This window comes from Caretta caretta, chromosome 3 (assembly GCF_965140235.1).
Source record: "Caretta caretta isolate rCarCar2 chromosome 3, rCarCar1.hap1, whole genome shotgun sequence".
Taxonomy (NCBI): Eukaryota; Metazoa; Chordata; order Testudines; family Cheloniidae; genus Caretta; species Caretta caretta.
Genome location: NC_134208.1, coordinates 66,120,673 through 66,145,726, shown reverse-complemented (window position 1 = coordinate 66,145,726; position 25,054 = coordinate 66,120,673). Strand labels below are relative to the sequence as shown.

The 25,054-nt window shown below is 42.8% G+C and overlaps 1 protein-coding gene across 2 annotated transcripts in view; it reads right to left on the bottom strand.

The window, feature by feature from the left end:
• Window positions 1-20,395: 20,395 nt before the first annotated feature.
• CYB5R4 (cytochrome b5 reductase 4) overlaps window positions 20,396-25,054 on the bottom strand; it is an 86,865-nt gene continuing 82,206 nt past the window's right edge. For both annotated transcript variants that reach the window (XM_048845117.2, XM_075126561.1), the window contains 2 exons: window positions 22,116-22,280; window positions 20,396-21,048 (listed from right to left, as the gene is read on the bottom strand). In XM_048845117.2, the coding sequence (XP_048701074.2) occupies window positions 20,994-21,048; window positions 22,116-22,280 (220 nt within the window). In that variant the 3' untranslated portion in view covers window positions 20,396-20,993. The remainder of the gene's footprint in view (window positions 21,049-22,115; window positions 22,281-25,054) is intronic.

Sequence of the window (25,054 nt, the reverse complement as noted above, 5' to 3'; positions counted from 1 at the left end):
CAAGGAGGTACAGGGTGCATGTGCAGCCCCCAACAAAAACAGTTAGTCAAAAGACTCTGATCTCATGCAGATGAGGAACATGTGCATGTACCAGGGGATCCACTCTGACATATACTCAAAGAACAGCCCTCTCTTGACAGGGTTCTGATCTCAATCACATTTGGCTCCAAAGAGCTCAGCCTCCACACACTTTTCCTAAAGCATTTTTGTCATGCTCAGAATCAGGGTAGAATGGATCCACCAAGGGAAACTTCTACTGCAGTCCATAAATTATGCATTTTTACTAGCATTTTCCAGTCTGTGTTGCACAGTATGCAGTTTTAAAGGACATAAATTCCGAGCCTTACACTCTCTCTCCTGAGTGCACAAAATTAATTTGAAAATACAGTGTAGCTGACAGGTCAATGTGAGAGAAAAAATACATTTATTTTTAGGAGGCTGGCTGTCCCTCCAAGCAATAACCCACATCTTAGAAATATATCTACCAAGGGGTGGATTCCCCATCACTGACCATTTTTAAATGAAGACAGGATGTTTTGATATGCTCTAGGAATTATTTTGAGGATGTTCTATGGCCTGTGCTACATAGGAGCACATACTAGATGATCACAATGGTTCCTTCTGGCCTTAAAAATCTATCAGACAAAGACCCTGGCCACAGTGTTCCACATATTCATGCTGTTCATGTTGGACTACAGCAACTCATAGCTAGGAATGAAGCCCCATACTCCGAAGACAGCTCCAGTTTGTACAAAATACAGCCGCCAATCTACCTAGCAACAAAGGACACTGACTCTTTCTCAGAGTTCAGTTCAAGGTCACTGTCCTGATATAAACAAAGTCCTTCATGTGAGCCCCTCTCTCTGAACACAACCTCCTTTTACAGCTACATTTCCCTTGACCTGTTATACCATCAACCAGCAGGGGGCAGCTCATGAGAAATATCAGGAATGTTAAGATTGGTCTTCTCTGATTTTGCTGGAGAACCTCTTGGGGGTCTCATGGTATGTGTATTACAAATTCTCACACCTTCAATAAATGGGTAATTACTATAAGAGGCATCATTTTTCTGTAATGTTCATTAGGCATTAGATTTAAATAGGTGATAACAAAAAACTAAGCATTTTAAACATTTTTACTCATTCATTTTTACTCATTTTTCAGTGTCCTGTGACGCAAGTATTTCACTGGAATCCATAGAATTCTTCAGGGTAGAGAAAACCCCTTCCACGCCTTCTTTATCATAAAATAGAGGAAGAGGGGATGGGGGAGACGGACACGTGCTTAATTTTTATTTCCTTTGCAATCACCTTGAGATACTTGTGTCAGAGATTCAACAACATTATCCCTAAAAGTTAACACTTAATATTTTGCTGGTATAGGTATGTTGGTTAAAAAAAAAATCACAAGCCTAACTGTCATAGCTATGGCGGTAAAATAACTTTTGCTGATATTGCAGAATGTAGCTGCACTGGTGAACACTTGCTAGTGTACACAAGGTGAAGGCTCTCACATCCTTAACACATGATGAAGTGCTTTGTTTTAATGACTGTAAGCCACATCTGTCAACCCAAGTTAAGTCCCAGAGAAGGGCTTAAATTCTATGAATGTTGTGTGTAGGGGTACAGAGAGAAAAGGATGCAGATAAACTACTTTGGCTATACCACTGTAGAGGGGAACTGTGAGGCTGAGGCAAGACTGGTTGATATGAATATGTGGATACACTAGCCCCTCTGTGCAGAAGACAATACATACCGCGGATTCTGCCTCTCCTTCATCCCCTACCAAGTCACAGAACTCCTGAGCAAAGCTTATTTACCTGGCTATTATGCAGATGAGAGGATTCAGTTCTGTGTTCAGTAAGGACAGCACTAGGCTCTCCAGTCAATTCCCTAGCTTTTGTAACTCGAAGGGCTTGGCTACACTTACATTTTATAGTGCTCTAACTTGCTGGCTCAGGTGTGTGAAAAATCACCCCCCTGAGCGCAGCTAGTCAGAGCACGTTAAAGCACTAGTGTAAACAGGCTCCGAGCATGCTGGGAGCGCTCCCAGCGCTCGGAGCTAATCCCCTCGTGGAGGTGGAGTACCAGGAATGCTGGGAGAGCTCTCTCCCAGGACTCGCGCAGGACCACATTCGCACGTCGGAGCACTCCCACAACAGCGCTTTGAAGTTTCCAGTGTAGCCATGCCCTTAGTTAGATAAACAATTATAGTTGTGAAAGAATCCTTTCTATCTATTATACTTGGGGGAATCTGAGGCATACGTTCAAAAGGCTTTCAATTAGCCCTGTAGATGGTCATTTAAAACATCTGAATTCAAGACAAGATGAAGCCTAAGGCCTTGTCTACACTGCAGTTTTGCCAACAAAAGTCAGCTTTCCTGAACAAAACAGTGGAGGTGTACACACAATGCTCCTTCTGCTGACTTAACTCCCCTAGACCGTTCACCCAGCATCTTCCCAGCTGACCACGCCGGCTTTCCACAACAGATGCGCTCCCACATGGAGCACGCCAGAACTGTTGGATCTGTGGGAAGAGGAGGCTATGCAGCCACAGCTTTGCTCAAGCTGTAGGAACTTTGATATCTACGGGCTGACTGCTAGTGGCATGTAGGAGAAGGGACCCAAAAGGGACATGCAGCAAGTGCCATGCTAAGATCAAAGAGCTGAGGCAAACGTACCTGAAGGCAAGGGAGGCCAACCGTCGCTCTGGTGCAGTACGGAAGATATGCCACTTCTACAAGTTGCTGCATGACTTCCTTGGTGCTGACCCCACCACCATGAGCCCCATGGATACTTGGGGGGGACTGGAGGGAGCGGCCAAGGGAGTCAACCCTGAAGAAGTGGTGGATGAGGAAGGGGAGTTGGAGGAAGATATGGGATATGTGACAGGGGTCTTCTGGTGGCGTGGCAAGCCAGGACCTATTTTTGACTCTGTAGGGGTCTAGCCAATCCCAGCACTTTGGCTCCGGTGCTCATGAAGCTGGGGATGCGAGCTCTAGTAAGCCTGCATCTTGCATTGATAATATACAGTGATAGAAGACTGAAGTCTCATTTACTTTGTTATATGGTAGAGGAGGGATATAGGACAGGAATTAACAACAGAGCCTATGCAGCTATCCTGTGAGGGCCTGGCAGAAAAGTTGTTAATGTACACTGGAATGTCCCAGGAATCCTCCATAGAGATCTCTCGGAAACTTTCCAGTAGATATTCAGCAATCCTCTGCCAAAGGTTCCTAGGCAAAGCTGCCTTGTTTCTGCCCCCATTGTAGGAAACTTTGCTGAGCCAACTGGCAATTATTTCTGCAGGGACCAAAGCTGCACACAGGCAAGCTGCATACGGACCAGGTCTGAAGCTGCATGCATGCAGGAGATGCACCCTGGCATTCCGGGTTATCCTCAGGACTGAGATATTGGGTTCTATTACCCTAGCCTGTGGAAAAGGATGCCAATATTCAGAATACTTTCCCTACATGTGTGTAGTGACCCTCTTTGCAAATCACCCAAACTTTGCCCATTCTTGCTCATTCTTCCTTCCCACCCCACCCCCAACCTCACTATATCTGAGACTCTCACTGAGCTGTGTGCTACCAAAGGAATAGTGAGAAAAAGGTGTATGTGACTTGTGATTCATGGCTTTGTGGGCACTCTCAATAGTGTCTCTGTTGATTGTTTCTTTGACTTCTGCAGATGTGCCCTTGAGGACCAACCCCTACCCAGTGGTGGAGACCTTCAACAGATTAGGAGGCGAACGAGGAGGAGTAAGGAGGATATGTTTAGAGAAGTGCTGCAGTCAACAGATGCTGCACATAGCGAAACAAGTGTGTGGAGAGGGAGAGAATTAATGAAAAACTCAGGCTGGTTTGCCTGAAAAGGAGACATGGACAGGAGTGGATGATAAAGCTACTAGAGGAACAGAAAGATATTCATGTCCCTCATAGCACTGCAGTGTGAGCGCATGCACGCATGATTCCCCCTGCAGCCAATAGAGAATGCCATTCCATGCCCTCCCCCAACTCATTTCTCACATGTTCCCATTCCGTTACAACACCCCTTGCAATCCACCCCTAGAGACTGATTTAATGATGAAAGCTGGAGTTATACACAGCTGAAAGAGCCTGAACTGAGAGACTGCTCCCTGATTGCCATGTTCCCCGGTTGCAAAAAAAGTGTGTTATCCTTTAATGAAAGTCTAGTATTTGAAACAAAATTAGTATTTATTTGTGTCATACACATGGGAGTTGCTGCTAAAATTCAAACAGTGTCTATAGACAGGAACATTTGCTCACTAAAATTAAAGCTCAGGAAGTAAGCATTATAGGGGTCATTTCAGGTGGCAAGTAAACATTGCCTAACTGAATGCATCACATAAAGACACACTACTGGTGCTCATTGTCCAAATGCTCCTTCAGAACCTCCCTGAATCTAATAGCCCTACGCTGATCCCCTCTAATTGCCCTGGTATCTGGCTGCTAAAATCAGCAGTCAGACGATCCAACTCAGCGCTCCACCTCTGGGGAAACTTTCCCTGCGTCGCTTTGCAAATGTCATGCAGAGTATAGCAGGCTGCTATGTCCATCATCGTATTTTCCTCATTGAGGTCTAACCTGCCAAAAAGGCAACACCAGCGACTTGTTGCAAAAGACACATTTAATAGTCATTTGGCACCTGCTGAGCCAGTTGTTCAAGAGCTCCTTGCTGTTGTCTAGGTTCCTGGTGTAAGGTTTCATGAGCTATGGTAGCAAGGGGTAGGCGGGGTCTCCCAGGATAGCTATGGACAATTGCACATCCCACATTGGAATCTTCTGGTCCAGAAAGAAAGTCCCTGCTTGAAGCTTTCTGTACAGTCCAGTGTTCCTAAAGATGCGTGCATCATGAACTTTCCCTGACCAACCCGCACTGATGTCAGTGTAACTGCCCCAGTGACACTGGGCCCTGCAAAACCATGGAGAAGTAGCCCTTTTGGTTTATGTACTCTGTCACAAGATGGTCTGGGGCCAAAATTGGGATATGCATGGCATCTATACCCTGCCACAATTCGGGAATCCCATTGTTACAAACCATCAATTATTTCTGCACATTACCCAGCGTCAGAGTCCTTCATAGCAGGAGGCGATTAATGGCCCTGCACACTTGCATCACGGCAACCCCCACAGTGGACTTTCCAACTCCAAACTGATTCATGACTGACCTGTAGCAGTCTGGATAAGCCATTTCCACACAGCAATTAATTACCACTCACATTTCCACTATTAGGACAGTTCTCATTCTGGTGCCCTTGCGCCACAAGGCAAGGTCGAGCTCTGTGCACAGTTCCAGAAAGGTGGCTTTGCACATCCGAAAGTTCTGCAGCCACTGTTCATCATCCCATACATGCATCATGATGTAATCCCACCACTTAGTACTTGTTTCCCGAGCCCAGTACCGACAGTCCACCATGTGGAGCTGCTCTGTGAATGCCAGCAGCAATCTTGAATTGTTTCTTTCCATTGTAGACAGCAGGGCAGACACCACAGATTCACTTTCTGTTTCCCAGCTCATGAAATACTGTAGGACCAGCTGCATTGTGGTCATAATGCTCATCACCAGTCTGGTCAGCAGCTCAGGATCCTGTTTTGAGGAAGAGATGACAGGTGCACAGTTAACAGGGGCTGTTGAAAAACAGCATGAAATGAAATCAGAAGCCCATGGAATGATGGGCTGGAAAAAACTGCATCATGGTATGGTAAGCATGCCCCCCATGATGCACTGTGATCCGTTCCCAGATCTCCCAGCGGCAGAGGGTGGCAAGTTGTAGAGTGGGATAGCTACCCATGATGCAACGCTCTGTCGATGCAAGGACACCAACTGTGGATACGTTCTGCCAACACAAGGAGCGTTGTGTGGATGTGCACAACCAATGTAATTAAAGCGGCATATGGTCATCAATGTAACTTAAGTCGACTTAAATCTGTAGTGTAGACAAGGCTTTAGTAACAGCTCATGATCTCAGTCAAGAGAGTGACTAGAACTCAGAGCAAGCTGAGCCCACTATGTAAGGTTCTAGAAATTGTAATTTTTGATCCAATTAGAATCACAGAGAACACTGCATAGAAAAATGGTACAGAAATGAAAGCTGACTCATTATTTGATTACAAAGCCAAGGTAACAACTCAATAAAACAATATCTGCTATAGATATGATGTTTATTCTCACGTAATTTGCTAAATTAAGTGCTTTCAGATTCAAATTTTACTTGACAAGATTAGTGTTTTTAAGTTTAAGGTTTATTGAACAATTTAACTTATACGGTTTTGAAAAAAACCCAGTTTTCCTCTTTCTGAAAACTTAGTGCTTTATATCTAAACAAATCAGACTCATCTTGGGTCTAAGGCTTCATATTTGCTTTCCAAATTGGTTTCCAACTAAAGCTAGTCCACAGCTTGTTATTTTCTCATATGGATTGTGGGCTTTGGAAGTTCTGTACTTTTTGTTTCAAAAGTGTTCATAGGTGTCGCCTGAAGTCTACAACATTCAAACACCATCCTGCAGCTTTTTTAAGGTCCGTCCTTATAGAATTTACAATGTCTGAAGGCATTGTCTAACCTTACAATGTTTGCAGATCTTACACCGTAAGAATAATGAGAGGCTCTTAGTAGTCATGAAGGAATTGCATAATTTGCAGGCTGTAAGTTTCATGCTGACTAGTAAGACCGTCCCGCCCGCCATTTCTTACAAAGACGACAGAACAAGAGTTTCCCCAGGAAACTCTCAAGCTGTGCTGGCAAATCTACATTTTGTGAAAAGAGTACTGGGGGAATTTATGAATTATTAAGCTTGCTATGGTTGCTTTTTGAGAGATTCAGGAAGTGCAGAGGGGTTCCTGTATACAATTCCCCCAGACTAAAAGCTTATTTCTCAAGAAACCTATGGATAAAAAAATTATCATGCAATATTTTCTGTTGAAAGATTTCTCTGGTTTTCTACACAGAAAACAAAATTCTTCATTAAGAATGTTTACTTCAGAAGGGTTTTTGGGTCAATACACCTATTCTTCCTCCAAGGGATGAGACATAGAATCATTGCTGGATTGAAATTTATATCTACATGGGTTATATCTGCACTTTTTGGACTATTAAATATATGTTTTTGTGATGTCAACTCATGTTAAGAGGATAAAGCTAAGGATGATGGAAGGAAGGAAGGAAGGAAGACTGACCTTGAAATTCTCAACGTCTGAGGGGCTGGAAACAGTTCTGACATATGGGAGTTACTGGACATGTTTGAATATCAGACCCTCCGATAGGAGCCCAAATACAGATGTTGGAGAGAATGTCAAAGGTACAAATGGCTGCCTGGAGATTAACTCCCATGATTTTCACTGACTGCCATTTGTGCCTTTGAAAAATAACCCTTGTAGAGGCCTAACTTCAGGCTCCTTGCTTTATTCAAATCTTGGACAGCGGTTTTGGTTTTTTGAACTATGTATTCACTCTCTCTCTCTCAGAGGTTTGCTTGACTGGGCTTTTGGCACTAACAAGGTTTGGAAAACTAGAAAATGGTCCTAATTAAAAAAAAATTATCTTAAATACTTTAAAATGTACTTTTCTGTTATATAAGGCATAATCAAAAAACCATGATGCAGAATGAGCAGGGAACTTGTCCCTCTCCCCAGAGCAGCAGATGGTCCAAGGACCACATAAAACTCAGGAAAATCCTTGGAGGGCCTGTACCTCTGCCCCAGCAGCCTGACCTCCCCTGGTAGCATGCCTCCTGAAGGAGCTATGGCGTCACTGACCAACTCATTCCCTAACTTTTGAGTAGCAACATTACATCAGTAACGATGCTGCTTCAAGCAGCATTAATACGGAATCTGATATTTCAGGGTCAGCAGGGGAGAATGCTGCAGAGTTCAGCTGTTTTGCCCTTCCCTACCTGTCCTTGAGAAACCTATGGGTACTTGACTACACAGAACTCAAATTGAGAGTGCCAGCTGTAAAGCATGCACTCATTCATTTTTGTCCCATCTTGGGTCAGGGGCCAGATTCTGATGGTTTTGCCTCCCCCTTTTCTCAAAAGTAGAAGAGAAAATACTCAGAAGAGAAGTAGAAGAGAAAATCCCAGCATGAGGTACATAACAGGTGAGACAGAGAAGCGTAGTCCAGATTATATAACTGGAAAAGTAACATCAACACTTGGGTTTCTACCCACCAAATCATTTAAAATACTTGAGGACAATGTTAGCATTAGACAGCTTGTTATAGCTGAATGTGTACATTATACATGGATACTTTTCTAAAGAAAACCAATCAATGTTTTATCAGCGTAAATGAGTCAACACATGATCTTCAAATAGCTAATGAAAGTTAGGACAAAACTAGAGTTTCATTTGTCCTCTACGCAATTTCCTACATATTACAATTTCAGTAGAAATAGGATACATTTATTAATATAAAAATCTCCAATATCTCAAAGACAAGGTATTTTATAGATATATGTTCTGTAATTTGTGGATTTTATGTTACAGTTGATACTGAAATAAGTATAAAGTATTTATTTTCAACAAAATGTTATTTATTACTCGCAAAAATGTGCTTCTTTTCTGTAAATGTGTAGGAACTGCCATAAGAAGCAGAAATATACAATATACATACCAGTATACAACAGAAAAGATATAAAGGAGAAAATATATGAAGCTTTCATTTGAAAGATATGGGACAAATAATTGATATGATCAAATAGGGCCCATTTTCAGCATAATCTTCACCTGTATTAATGAATGCCTTTAAACTGCTATTGGATAAATGATCTCTCAACAGGACAAGCCTACCAAAATAGCACAAGTGGCTTCCATGCAATTGTAAGCCCCCTTTCTTTTTATTATTTCTTGGTGTTCAGCTCTGATGGAGTGTCTACCCCACACCAGCATGGAAGGGATTAACCCCAGGAGGGAGCAGTGGAGATGAGTCCTCCGAGTAGCCTAAAGCAGCTGTGTGGGCCACAACCAATCAGAGCCCTGGTCTACACTAGGAGTTGAGGTTGAATTTAGCAGCATTAAATCAATTTAACCCTGCACCCGTCCACACGATGAAGCCCTTTTTTGACTTAAAGAGCTCTTAAAATCGATTTCCTTACTCCACCCCTGACAAGGGGATTAGCGCTTAAATCGGCCTTGCTGGGTCTAATTTGGGGTACTGTGGACACAATTAGACAGTATTGGCCTCTGGGAGCTATCCCAGAGTGCTCCATTGTGACCGCTCTAGACAGCACTCTCAACTCAGATGCACTGGCCAGGTAGACAGGAAAAGGCCTGCGAACTTTTGAATTTCAATTTCCTCTTTGGCCAGCGTGGCAAGCTGCAGGTGACCATGCAGAGCTCATCAGCAGAGGTGACCATGATGGAGTCCCAGAATAGCAAAAGAGCTCCAGCATGGACTGAACGGGAGGTACGGGATCTGATCGCTGTATGGGGAGAGGAATCCGTGCTATCAGAACTCCGTTCCAGTTTTCAAAATGCCAAAACATTTGTCAAAATCTCTCAGGGCATGAAGGACAGAGGCCATAACAGGGACCCGAAGCAGTGCCGCATGAAACTTAAGGAGGCAAGCCTACCAGAAAACCAGAGAGGCGAACGGCCGCTCCAGCTCAGAGCCCAAAACATGCAGCTTCTATGATGAGCTACATGCCATTTTAGGGGATTTAGCCACTACTACCCCAGCCATGTTGTTTGACTCCTTCAATGGAGATGGAGGCAACACGGAATCAAGTTTTGGGGATGAGGAAGATGATGATGAGCTTGTAGATAGCTCACAGCAAGCAAGCGGAGAAACTGGTTTTCCCGACAGCCAGGAACTGTTTCTCACCCTGTATCTGGAGCCAGTACCCCCCAAACCCACCCAAGGCTGCCTCCCGGACCTGCCAGGTGGAGAAGGGACCTCTGGTGAGTGTACCTTTTAAAATACTATGCATGATTTAAAAGCAAGCATGTTTAATGATTAATTTGCCCTGGCATTTGCGGCTCTCCTGGATGTACTCTCAAAGCCTTTGCAAAAGGTTTCTGGGGAGGGCAGCCTTATTCCGTCCACCATGGTAGGACACTTTACCACCCAGGCCAGTAGCACGTACTAGGGAATCATTGTAGAACAAAGCATTGCAGTGTATGTTTGCTGGCATTCAAACAACATCTGTTCTTTATCTCCCTGTGTTATCCTCAGGAGAGTGATATCATTCATGGTCACCTGATTGAAATAGGGTGCTTTTCTTAAGGGGACATTCAGAGGTGCCCATTCCTGCTGGGCTGTTTGCCTATGGCTGAAGCAGGGGAGGGATGAGGGGCTAGCCATGCGGTGTGGGGAGGCAAAATGCGACCTCGGAACGAAAGCACATGTGCTATGTATTGTGACAGGGTCGGTCCAGATGGCTATAGGAGTGTAATAGAAGGCAGATATATCAGCCCCAGGCGAAGTAGATCCCTTTTCCCTGGGTACGGTAACAGGGAAGGTTCCAGAACAATCAGGAACCTTCTGGAGACAATTAAGACAGGCTGATTAGAACACCTGCAGCCAATCAAGAAGCTGCGAGAATCAATTAAGGCAGGCTATTCAGGGCACCTGGGCTTTAAAAAGGAGCTCACATCAGTTTGTGGTGTGCGTGTGAGAAGCTGGGAGCAAGAGGCACTTGGAGCTGAGAGTGAGAACATGGACTGTTGGAGGACTGAGGTATACAAGCATTATCAGACACCAGGAGGAAGGTCCTGTGGTGAGGATAAAGAAGGTGTTGGGAGGAGGCCATGGGGACGTAGCCTAGGGAGTTGTAGCTGTCGCACAGCTGTTCCAGGAGGCACTCTAGACAGCTGCATTCCACAGGGCCCTGGGCTGGAACCCGGAGTAGAGGGCGGGCCTGGGTTCCCCCCAAATCCTCCCAACTCCTGGTCAGACACAGGAGTCGTCGACCTGGATTGTGAATTCAGAAAAACGGCCAAGCTGAGGGCTGCCATGAAGCTCCAAGGCAAGCAAATCCGCCAATAAGCGCAAGACCCACCAAGGTAGACCAGGAACTTTGTCACAGCATGTAATGTTAACTGCAAGGTTTACCATGAAAGAGTGTACCCATTGTTCTATAAAATGTGTCTTTTTAAATACCACTGTCCCTTTTTTTCTCTCCACCAGCTGCATGTGTTTCAAGGATCACAGGATCTTCTTCTTGCCAGAGGCTAGCGAAGATTAGAAGGCGAAAAAAACGCACTTGTGATGAAATGTTCTCTGAGCTCATGCTGTCCTCCCACACTGACAGAGCACAGACGAATGCATGGAGGCAGACAATGTCAGAGTGCAGAAAAGCACAAAATGACTGGGAGGAGAGGTGGTGGGCTGAAGAGAGTACGTGGCAGGCTGAAGCTGAAAGGTGGCGGCAGCATGATGAGAGGAAGTAGGATTCAATGCTGATGCTGCTGGAGGATCAAACTAATATGCTCCAGCGTATGGTTGAGCTGCAGAAAAGGCAGCAGGAGCACAGACCGCCACTACAGCCCCTGTGTAACCAACTGCCCTCCTCCCCAAGTTCCATAGCCTCCTCACCCAGATGCCCAAGAACGCTGTTGGAGGGCCTCCGGCCACTCCACCCCAGAGGATTGCCCAAGCAACAGAAGGCTGGCATTCAATAAGTTTTAAACTTTTAAAGTGCTGTGTGGCCTTGTCCTTCCCTCCTCCACCACCCCTCCTGGGCTACCTTGGTAGTTATCCCCCTATTTGTGTGATGAATTAATAAAGAATGCATGAATGTGAAGCAACAATGATTTTATTGCCTCTGCAAGTGGTGATCAAAGGGAGGAGGGGAGGGTGGTTAGCTTACAGGGAAGTAGAGTGAACCAAAGTGCGGGAGGTTTCATCAAGGAGAAACAAACAGAACTTTCACACCATAGCCTGGCCAGTCATGAAACTGGTTTTCAAAGCTTCTCTGATGCACACCACTCCCTCCTGTGCTCTTCTAACCGCCCTGGTGTCTGGCTGTGCGTAACCAGCAGCCAGGCGATTTGCCTCAACCTCCCACCCCGCCATAAACGTCTCCCCCTTACTCTCACAGATATTGTGGAGCGCACAGCAAGCAGTAATAACAGTGGGAATATTGGTTTCTCTGAGTCAGTAAAGCGAGTCAGTAAACTGCGCCAGCGCGCTTTTGAACGTCCAAATGCACATTCTACCACCATTCTGCACTTGCTCAGCCTGTAGTTGAACAGCTTCTGACTACTGTCCAGGCTGCCTGTGTATGGCTTCCTGAGCCATGGCATTAAGGGGTAGGCTGGGTCCCCAAGGATAACTATAGGCATTTCAACATCCCCAATGGTTATTTTCTGGTCTGGGAATAAAGTCCCTTCCTGCAGCTTTTGAAACAGACCAGAGTTCCTGAAGATGTGAGCGTCATGTGCCTTTTCCGGCCATCCCACGTTGATGTTGGTGAAATGTCCCTTGTGATCCACCAGTGCTTGCAGCACTATTGAAAAGTACCCCTTGCGGTTTATGTACTCGCCGGCTTGGTGCTCCGGTGCCAAGACAGGGATATGGGTTCCGTCTATGGCCCCACCACAGCTAGGGAATCCCATTGGGTCCTGCTTTTGAGCAGGGGGTTGGACTAGATGACCTCCTCAGGTCCCTTCCAACCCTGATATTCTATGATTCTATGATTGCAGCCAACCATCCACTATGACACACACACACACACACACACACACACACACACACAGGTTCTGCAAGGTTGTTATCACAGTTACCAGCCTTAGAGTTGCTCATGCCAAGACACTGGCCAGGTGTCCTGGACACGAGGAGGGAGCAGGGCCTTGCTCATCTGATGCTCCTGGAAGTTGTTTTGCAGAATCAGACCCCAAACTTCTCACTTTCTAGAGTCCATTTTTATAGGAGTTTCTTCCTATGCCAGGCTATGGGAATTGCTTCATCGTGCTGTTGCTGAATCAATCAGCAGATAGCACATTCCTGATGGCTCCGTGCTGCTAGATGTTATCTTGTTCTTTAGTTCTCCCATTCTTGAGGCTGTTGGGTGGATTCCAGTCTGCCCTCCGGGGGTCCTCTGGTTATTTTCACTTGACGCCTTCTTCAGCCGATGGACACTGGATTCTTAGGCTGGCACCTCCCTGATCATTCGGTTATTATCCACACCAAGCATCCATCCACATACATCCTCTATCTCTATTTTAATCACAATTCTTAATACAACAAAAGGGCGGGGAGTCTCTGGGTGCTGTTTCTGTTGTTACAGAATATTGCTTTGAGTCTCTCTCTGTGTGAATTGCTTTGAGAACAGACTCTGTCTTAGAATGTACTAACGCAATTAGCAGCTTTCAAGTTTCACACATGGAGAGAAATGGTACCAAAAACCAAGAGACCTCTTAATTAGTAATACCCTGGAATTTAAACTATGGGGAATCAAACTCATTTGTGATTTTAATACAGAACTTCTTTAATATGATCCAACACTGTGGGATAGCCACCCATAGTGCAATGCTCCAGAAGTTGATGGTTGCCTCAGTACAGTGGACACACTCCGCCGACTACATGCACTTAGAGCATTTGTGTGGGGGGACACACAATCGACTGTATAAAAATGTTTTCTACAAAACCAACTTCTATAAATTCGACCTAATTTCGTAGTGTAGACATAGAGAGAAGTTGCAGTGAGCAATCAATTTGGGCTCAGCAGGGCTCATGTAAAAGGAGCTGCAGGGCCAGAGTCAAGCAGTTGCGGCCTGGGGCTCCAGGGGTAGGGACTGGGTTCCTAGCAGGTGAAAGAGGTGCTAGCACCATGGACAGAGCAGTTGTTGGCAGGGAGCGGGGGAGCGAGAGGAAGCTCCTAGCTGGCTGTTATGACTGAGTAGCAGAGTGACAGGGTGCAAACCACAGATGGGAGGGCATCTTAGGGAAGTGGCTGGATGAATGGACTATGAGATACTGACCCCAGGAAAGGGGAAAAACACAGAAGGTGACACAGCCAGAGGGCTGAGTCATGAAGAGGAAGTGGCAGTTCCTGGAGAGACTGCCAGCAGAAGCGGAGACAGAGTTAGGGGGTGCAAGTTGCAGACAGAGGGTGTCATCCTTGAGCTAATCCCCAGAGAGACCAGGAGGAGGAGCCAGTCCAGTGGTGATTGTTGTGCCCCATGGTATCATCCAAAAACACTTAGGGCAGGTCTATACTTAAAAAGCGTGACAGCTATATTGGTGCAGCAGAGCCACTGTAGTGAAAATGCTACTACACCAAGAGGAGAGCTTCCCCATCAGCGTAGTTAATCCACCTCTGCAAGAGGCGGTAGCTACGTCAACAGGAGAAGCTGTCCCATCAGCATAGCACTGTCTATGGCGGGGGTTAGGTCAGTATAACTGCTTTGCTCAGGGTATGGATTTTTCAGACCCCCGAGCAACATAGTTTAACAGATGTAAGTTTATAGTGTAGACCTGGATTTATTGCTGTAATTACAGCTGTTTCTACTTGCTCTCAGACAAGATGGCAGCCTTGAGTGACTGCTGAAATAGCAACTACTTCTTTGAATACTAGAGGGTGTGCAGGAAGTTGTTAACCCTACTCAATAGCTATTTTTAACCTGGTGTGGAAGGCTTCATTAAGGACAAACATTCCTGCATATACACACACATACCTCCTTAGTTAGAGGCTGGCAGCTTCTGGCCAGTCAGTAGAGAGTTCTGTCAGCAGTACAAAATTGGGAGCCATGTTGAGTACTGCTCAGATCAAATCCAGTCCTGCAGGGAGAAGAGAAAGCTGTCCAGGGTAACCCAGACTGATCTGTGGGTTGGATCTCAATACAGTTTCCTATAATTTTACAGAGACAGTGGGATTAAAACCTGGAAAATACCATAAAGGAACAATTGCAAACTGGTATCCTAATATCTTCAGGAGGTGTACTATGTCATTGAACCAGAGAGTGTGAGAGAGCTTAACAGCTGCAGTAATTAAGTGTTTTTTTCTTTATTTGAAGTTTTGAATTTGCTCAGTAATGTGGATGCTGAAACAATGGGTTAAGTAGTACAACTGAATGTTTTACTTAAATGTCAACAGTAATATCCAGGGTGAGCATATGTGAAAGCAGATGATCTCTGATTGTCAGGAGTCCCAACTTAATCCCTATATTGATTTTGTAAAATATTATAAATAAATATATATTTTGCAGCCTTAGGTTCTGTGTTATAATCTCCATTTTAAAGGAAAAATAACATATCTCTAGTGAGTGATGTTAGTCCAGTTAGGGTGCACGGTAACTGCTGTGCTGTAATGGTTTACCTTTGGTGCATTACTCATAAAAAGAAATGTGAAATTATTAATTGTATGTGAGTGTAACTATTTTATGGTGAAGACTGGTACCGGTGATTCCTAAGAAGAGAAGGAAAGTGAATCCTATTGTAATTTCCACTTCTAGTATTTGGAAAGGTTCCTATAGAACATCCCGCTGTAGACTCTTGCAAGGATAGGAATTCATGGTCTGTGCAAATAGTTTAAGTCAGAGAGAGGAACTCTGTAGCATAGAATTGATAAGCAGATTGACTTACCTACCCTTTGCATAGGTTACACAATAGTCAGCAGAAACCCCTTAACAATATGCTTCCTGCAGCTTTTTATGATACAAGTGTCCTGAGCCGGTCTCCAAAGCCAAGATAAAGGATAAAATGTATTACCCCAGGTCATCAGCTGGTGCAAATTGGTATAACTCCCTCCACTGAATTCAATAGAGCTATGAGAATTTACACAAGTTAAGAATCTAACCCTTTCAGTTAACACGCCCAGAAAGGGAGATAAGAGCTAAAATCCCTCAGAACCATGCAATTACATTAATAATTGCAACATTTTATCTTTCGTTTAATTGCTTAAGCCATGAATATTTTTTATAACCAGGGCATCCCATCTGACCTTCATTTCCATTTTTTGCTTGGTAACTCAGTATGTCTGGCCAGATGAAGAAGTTCTTCTGCATCCTTGCGATTGACATCAGCATTAGAATGAGTCTAGTTTTTAGTGTTTTCATAAGAACAGCTTAAGCCTCTATAAAGAACAATTTATCTTCACATAAAGATAACTATTTGTCCTTATTTATAATTATGTGTCCTTATTCAAGTGATATCTTCATCATTCACTGGAGATGAGAGTTTCTTCAGAAAACTGTTCATTCTGTGCTTTATTCTGTTCTCATACACTCACTGTTTGACCTTTGCTTTCTTTTGCCTAACTAACTTGATGCGGAAACCCATGCTTTATTGTCCTATCATATATGCATTACTTAATCAGATTTCTTTAAAGGGCCCAGAATGCAGAAAAGGTGTCTATGTATGCAGTCTGTTAAAACAAAGCCTTATGTATTGGACCCACCCAAAACAAATGCTTCCTTTATACTCTCCCTTAATTGGGCCAATACCTGAAAACAGGACCTTCCAATCTCTCCTAAAATCACATTCCCGCACCATGCTCTCCCACTCACTAAACTCTCCTTCTGAAGTAGCCAGATCCAAGCCATTTAGGCCTGACAGGTTGAAATGAACACCTTAAACGTCACTCAGTAAAGATCAATGAACACGGGTGTAACAGGCTGAACACCACTTTAAGTGAGTTGGTGTGCTCTTGACAAGCTGCACTTTCACAGTAGTTATAAGATGTTGCTCTATGGGGAGTCCCCAAGACAGCAAGGATGGTCTTTTAGTAAAAGATATTAGATATTGGAACTCAGGGGATCAGCCCAAGGTTTCTGCTACTCCCATATGGGAACTGTTTCTGTAATTCTCCTGTTCTAACCATACCCTTCCTTTTATTTCCAGTTCTTAAGTAGTTGTTATTGGAGAGCCTCCCTTTCAAGTTTGACAGCCCAGGCAATTTATGCAGGGTGAGGCTGTTTCCTCTTAGCTGTAATCAGTGGAGTACCTTAACCCCTTCTCATCCCAGAGCAGTGTGGGTGTGTTCCCCACTACAAACAAACCTTTATTTTAATTCACTGTGACTAAACTGATCTCTGGTCTTCCAGTACACTTCAAAGAGTTTCTTTAGTTAGGCTGTAAATATCTCAGAGGCAGGACCATGCCTTCTGTCTCTAGTATAGCACTTGGTAGACTGTCAGCACTCACCATAAACATGCGTAGACTTCTCATAGGGAACAACAAAAGACGACAAAATATGGAGGAAAGAGATAAAATTAAGTTTTACAGGCTATCATCACTTCTGCTTTAATACGTAAACTAAAATTTTCTGCAATTTTAACATACTGCAGTTATTTGCGCTATGGACACCTCTACACCTTCCTCTGAAGCAGCCACCCTTGGCCCCCTGATGGAGACAAGACACAGGACAAGATGGGCCATTGTTCAGCATTGATTTGACAGTTCTAATGGTCCTAAATGAAGTTCTTATCTATGTTGCCACAGCAACCCAGCTTCCAGTTTGTGTGGGATGACAGTAAACTGGCTCCATGGGAACCAAACACCTACGCTTGTGTTGAAACTTGAGCTTGCTAAACCCGAAATTGTGCTAGGAAGAAGGAAATGGGGGGAGGAGGGGGAGTAGTAGGAGGAGAAATTATATTAAAAATACTTGTAGTGCCCTGGAGGAAAGAACTGGGAATAGTAGCTCTGACTAAAGGATTGATCAGATTTGGACTTCAGCTAGGATACTGAAACATTGATGGCATGTACTAGGGTGCCTCTATGTTTGTGCTCTAAAAGGGTTTTCAGTGATCAACTAGACATGGAAACTAGACACTGAGGCAGCATGGTCAAGAAGTTAAATGACAGGTGGTGGTGAAGGGGAGGGGGTCAATTTGTTTTCAATTTGTTTTCTACCCTTGGCTCTCCACAGATGTATTGTGTGATCTTGGACAAGTCAATAGCTCCATTTCTCCATATGTAAAATGGAGATAAATTATTGTTGCCTCAAAAAACAAAGCAAAGGTATAGTGGAAGATTTGAAGGCACACACAGAATTTCATACGTACATGCTGGCATAATTCAAGATAGCAGTGGCCATGTACCTACAGCCCAGAAATTCATCTGGGTTAGGGGCAACTCCCCTTCCTGCCAAAGGTGGCAAAATGTGGTGATGAAATCCATAGGCTGGGCTCCACCTAACACAGTAAGACCCCTCCTTTTCACTCTGGGGTGCACAGTGTGGGCATTCCTGTGCAATGAGCACCATCACTTTCAACTGACTTCAACAGCAGTCAAGGGTGCTTTGAACTTCACAAGTGTGCACAGCTCCTTCCTCGATCAAGTCCCAGGGTTATGACTCTTGAGATCAGTAACCATGCGTTACCATTAATACTACTCTCTCTCTCGCTGAAAATCATTTACAGTCCTCAGTGTATATTGGTAAGAAGCAGTTTTACAGAATTTTGCAAATTCAGAAAAAAAATATTTGAGACAGCCAGCAAAAACTCAAGTACTTGAGTTCAGTCACACCTCATCCCAAAAGTACATACTCAGGTGGCTAGCCCAAGCAAAACACCCGTGCTGCTGTGGCCACACTGCTATTTTTAGCATGCTAGCTCAAGCAGATCTAGGATGCGTGTTTACATGCACTGGGAAGCACACTTCCAGCTGCACTGTAGACATACCAAAGACATTTATGGATGCAAATTCTGGATAATATGGGATAAAGTAAGACACAAATAATCAGATTACCCACAATAGAAGGACCTGAAATTAGGTTAGCTACACTAAACTAGAGCACATAAGAACAACCATACAGGGTCAGACCAACGATCCATCTAGTTCAAAAAGAAAAGGAGTACTTGTGGCACCTTAGAGACTAACAAATTTTTTTGAGCATAAGCTTTCGTGAGCTACAACTCACTTCATCAGATGCATTCAATGGAAAATACAGTGGGGAGAACTGTATTACACAGAGAACATGAAACAATGGATGTTAACATACACACTGTAACGAGAGTGATCAAGTAAGGTGAGCTATTACCAGCAGGAGAGAAAAAAAACCTTTTGTAGTGATATTCAAGGTGGGCCATTTCCAGCAGTTGACAAGAACGTCTGAGGAACAGTAGGTGGGGGGAAATAAACATGGGGAAATAGTTTTACTTTGTGTAATGACACATCCACTCCCAGTCTTTATTCAAGCCTAATTTAATGGTATCCAGTTTGCAAATTAATTACAATTCAGCAGTCTCTCGTTGGAGTCTGTTTTTGAAGTTTTTTTGCTGAAGAATTGCAACTTTTAGGTCTGTAATCAAGGGACCAGAGAGATTGAAGTGTTCTCCGACTGGTTTATGAATGTTCTAATTCTTGACTTCTGATTTTTGTCCATTTATTCTTTTACGTAGAGACTGTCCAGTTTGGCCAATGTACATGGCAGAAGGGCATTGCTGGCACATGATGGCATATATCACATTGGTAGATGAGCAGGTGAATGAGCCTCTGATAGTGCAGCTGATGTGATTAGGCCCTATGATGGTGTCCCCTGAATAGATATGTGGACACAGTTGGCAACGGGCTTTGTTGCAAGGATAGGTTCCTGGGTTAGTGGTTCTGTTGTGTGGTTGCTGGTGAGTATTTGCTTCAGGTTGGAGGGCTGTCTGTAAGCAAGGACTGGCCTGTCTCCCAAGACCTGTGAGAGTGATGGGTCATCCTTCAGGATAGGTTGTAGATCCTTGATGATGCGTTGGAGAGGTTTTAGTTGGGGGCTGAAGGTAATTAATGGTCCCTCAACTGGTTTAACAGTTGCTCTATTTGGCTTGATAGCTGGTGTTTGAACCAGAGTATACTTGTTAGAAAGACCTCCAATTTTGATTTAGGCCTGGTCTACATGGAAAAGTGTCATCGGCATAGCTACATTGGTCAGGAGATGTGAAAAAGCCCCACCCCCACCTCTGTCTGAGGGGTTGGAGCAAATGAGGTTGTATCTTAGAGCTTGGCTGTAGACAATGGATTGTGTAGTGTGGTCTGGATGAAAACTGGAGGCACGTAGGTAAGTATAACTATGCCTACATGTATACAAGCTCTAAGATACACCACATTTGCTCCAACCTCTCAGACAGAGGTGGGGGTGGGGCTTTTTCACACCCCCTGACCAATGTAGCTATGCCAATGAAACTTTTCCATGTAGACCAGGCCTAAATCAAAATTGGAGGTCTTTCTAACAAGTATACTCTGGTTCAAACACCAGCTCTCAAGCCAAACAGAACAACTGTTAAACCAGTCGAGGGACCATTAATTACTATAATTAGAAAACGTCTGAAGCATTCTGCTAGTAAGTCTGTGGTGCAGCATGAACATGAACCCAGGAAGTCTGTGGTGCAGGGTGAACTTGAATCCAGGACTCTCAAGTCCTAGGCTAGTGCCCTGCCCACTGGACCATCCTTCCCATCTGCCTTTCACTTTACCATATATGACAGTGATACTCCACTCATCATGTGTAACAAGAATCCATTATTTACCTTTTTATTACTTAGTGCATCTTTACTCAGTTTGCCATACATATGGAGCACCTTATTTATCAATATTATGTACAAGAACAACAACATGTTTTGATCACTTAAAAGTCAAATACGGTTTTAGAATATCAATAAGAACATAGTGTAAGTGATCATTTACCTGAGTTAACAGTGCAATACATAAATTCAGACAGTATTGCTAAGACATTTTACAGTAAAGAAAAGTGTTTCAAGTAAAAATCTATATAATCAGTACTTAGAATGGTAATAAATCAGATCTAGAAGGAAAAAGTTCTAGGCTAACAAAATTAAATATCTAATATGGACTGTACATATTTACTTGCCTCTGCAATAAATTAATATCCTAGCTGAATTGTAAGTATTAGCAAAAATACAAAAGCAAGAAAACAGTATAAAATTCCTTTACCTCAAATGCACATGCCATTCAAGAAATATTTTCATACCAAGAGTCAAATTTTAATGCATACAAAATATTTTTCTTTTTAAGAATTTAAACTTATTTATGAATGTAAATAATGAAGATTGATGAATTAAACTGTCATATCCTCAATGTTGCTTTATGCAGTAAAACTATGGACCTCTTCTTTGGAATATCCGAGATCCTGCAGAAACCTGAAAATCAGTAATCAAATTTGTTACTTCACATGTAGGGAAAGCTAAACAGTTTACAGTTCAGCAACAGTCTCTCTCTTTTTCCAAAAGATGACATGCTGAAATCACTCTGGCTATGCAAATACATTAAGAACAAACGACATGTCCATACAGAAATTCATACATATAGCATCATTTTAGTATTTTTGTGCAGTATCCAGTTCTAAAAAACCAAAGAATGTGTAACATTTTTGAAGTATTTCAGATTTAGTTCCCACTGTTTTGTGGTGTTTGTTTTTGTTTAAAGATTTCAGAGACAAAATATATTGGTCAGATTCAATATTTTGTTAGATCTATGAAACTGCTCTGACTTCAGGAGATGTAACCAGCATTGATATTTGGCCCAATGTCTGGAGGATGGATGTGCTTGTTTAAACTTGCATCTTTTCTTTTTTATATTCCATGTGTTTTTAGTACGGCAATAAAATGAATATAAATACACTGAAAGCTTTAATGTCTCCACAAGATTTTAACAGAACAACACCTTCAAATTCAATTCTGACTCAGCTGGCACTGTCAGAAACAGGCACCACTCAGACAGCTCTTTTCAGTAATTCCTGTATATCAGAGACATAATCCCATTTGGAGAAAGTGGTAAATTTCAAAATTCTTAAACAGCACTTAGATCTACCAAAACGTGTGACGTAGCTACAAAAAATAACTGGAAAGTGATATTTTGCTAAGAGTAAAATCTTTAACAACTTGATGAAACTTGGGCTGTAGTTAATATTTGCATGAATGGATGTTTCTATACGTTTTAAGCTAACGTGGTCCTAAAATTTTAGTAACCTATATGACATAAAAAGAACGGCACATAGTAGTATGGAACATTAGTTTAAAAAACAAGATTTTCCCTATGATTGTATTCTATCCTTTTGTAACTATCTACTGCTTAATAAACACAAACATTTACAAAAATGGTTTTAACTTGCATATAAGGAAAATTCAAAGTACCTTTTAGAAATTCTAAAAGGGGGTAAAATTATACAGTTCACCTCAGGCACAGGAATAATTATTTTTACACTCACTGTATTCCTTGCTCTGTGAAAGGTGCTGGACCGCAGACACAAATAAGTATTTTGGAATCTTTTTTGCTTCTTTTCACAAACTCAGAAAGGAGAGATGAAGAAATTTTTCTCTGTTTGCCGGTCCCTTCTTTTTTTGGCTCTGAGAGAATAAATTGAACCTCAAACCTGCAAAACAGGAGGAAATGTAAAAATATTGCTTCCATACAGACATCTTTAGCACTATCAATGAATCTCAGGGTAGATAAAAATCATAGATATGTTTGCTGCCAAACCACTGAACTGGTGAAATGTACTGGCTTCGCACCTGGAACCAGAGTTTGCTGAAGTGCTAAACCATCTTTTGACGGCAGTAATCTCCTGCAGGTATAGAAAGAATATTTTCTTCATTTCACTTTATTCAACTAGTTCAGTTGAATGACTAGTTCATTCAAAGTTAAGAAATCAACTGGGAGTTGAAAAAGATGTTTTCCACTTCCTCTACACATTTTTTATTCGTAGCTGAGCTTTATTTGTTCTAAAATCTTGAAGGACACAGTGGCCAGAAAAAATCGGTTCCATAATTATTTTCTTTCATAAATCAGTTAGTTTTACATCTAAAACTTGTTTTGAAACATTGATAAACTCTTTTTTCTTATGTATCCAGCATATTTTAATGAATAAACACAATTTTACAATGCTGTTTTTGTCCATTTTTAAATTGACTTTGAATTTCCATCCAAATAGAGCTTGACACAAAGCTCAAGTAAAAAATTAATCACCTCGTAAGAAATGCATCATTCACCATTGTCTAACATAAAAATTAAGAATATGAATAAATGTAAGTTAAACTATGTAATTGTTTAAATAAATCATAGAATCGTAGGATTGGAAGGGACCTCGAAAGGTCTTCTAGTCCAGTCTCCTGCACTCATGGCAGGACTCGGTATTATGTAGACCATTCCTGACATGTGTTTGTCTAACCTGCTCTTAAAATTCTTAGAGCACAGAGATTCCACAACCCCCCCCCCCATGGCAATTTATTCCAGTGCTTAACTATCCTGACAGTTAGGAAGCTGTCAAGGTTCCTCCCCTACTCTGAACTCTAGGGTACAGATGTGGGGACCTGCATGAAAAACCTCCTAAGCTTATCTTTACCAGCTTAGGTCAAAACTTCCCCAAGGTACAAAATATTCCACCCTTTGTCCTTGGATTGGCCGCTACCACCACCAAACTAATACTGGTTACTGGGGAAGAGCTGTTTGGACGCGTCTTTCCCCCCAAAATACTTCCCAAAACCTTGCACCCCACTTCCTGGACAAGGTTTGGTAAAAAGCCTCACCAATTTGCCTAGGTGACTACAGACCCAGACCCTTGGATCTTAAGAACAATGAACAATCCTCCCAACACTTGCACCCCCCCTTTCCTGGGAAATGTTGGATAAAAAGCCTCACCAATTTGCATAGGTGACCACAGACCCAAACCCTTGGATCTGAGAACAATGAAAAAGCATTCAGTTTTCTTACAAGAAGACTTTTAATAAAAATAGAAGTAAATAGAAATAAAGAAATCCCCCCTGTAAAATCAGGATGGTAGATACCTTACAGGGTAATTAGATTCAAAACATAGAGAACCCCTCTAGGCAAAACCTTAAGTTACAAAAAAGATACTCAGACAGAAATAGTTATTCTATTCAGCACAGTTCTCTTCTCAGCCATTTAAGGAAATCATAATCTAACACGTACCTAGCTAGATTACTTACTAAAAGTTTTAAGACTCCATTCCTGGTCTATCCCCGACAAAGACAGACTAGACAGACACACAGACCCTTTGTTTCTCTCCCTCCTCCCAGCTTTTGAAAGTATCTTGTCTCCTCATTGGTCATTTTGGTCAGGTGCCAGCGAGGTTACCTTTAGCTTCTTAACCCTTTACAGGTGAGAGGAGCTTTCCCCTGGCCAGGAGGGATTTCAAAGGGGTTTACCCTTCCCTTTATATTTATGACAGAAGCTTTTCCTAATGTCCAACCTAAACTGCCTTTGCTGCAATTTAAGCCCATTGTTTCTTGTCCTATCCTCAGAGGTTGAAGAGAACAATTTTTCTCCCTCCTTGTAACAACCTGTTATGTACTTAAAAACTGTTATGTCCCTGCTCAGTCTTCTCTTCTCCAGACTAAACAAACCTATTTTTTTTTTCAATCTTCCCTCATAGGTCATGTTTTCTAGACCTTTAATCATTTTTATTGTTCTTCACTGGACTTTTTCCAAAATATGGCACTCAGAGCTGGACACAATACAGGCAGTCCTCGGATTTATGACACAATTCGTTCCTGAAAATTGCGTCGTAAGTCGAAACGTTGTAACTTAGAACCGCAATCCACTCCATTGCAGGACCAAGTGTCGTAAAGTCGAAACCAATTGTCGTAAGTCAAATCAGGGTGTGAATTCATAAACAATGAACAGCACTGACGACGTAAGTCAAATGTTGTAAAGTCGAGGACTGCCTGTACTCCAGTTGAGGCCTAATCCGCGCGGAGTAGAGCGGAAGAATTCCTTCTCGTGTCTTGCTTACAACACTCCTGCTAATACATCCCAGAATGATGTTTGCTTTTTTTTTTTTTTTGCAACAGTATTACGCTGTTACTCATATTTAGCTTGTGATCCACTATGATCCCCAGATCCTTCCCACAGTACTCCGTCGTAGGCAGTCATCTCCCATTTTGTATGTGTGCAACTGACTGTTCCTTCCTAAGTGGAGTACTTTGCATTTGTCCTTATTGAATTTCATCCTATTTACTTCAGACCTCCTCTCCAGTTTGTTCAGATCATTTTGAATTTCAATCCTATCCTCCAAAACACTTCCAACCCCTCCCAGCTTGGTACCGTCAGCAAACTTTGTAAGTGTACTCTCTATGCCATTATCTAAAATCATTGAAGAAGACACTGAACAGAACTGGACCCAGAACT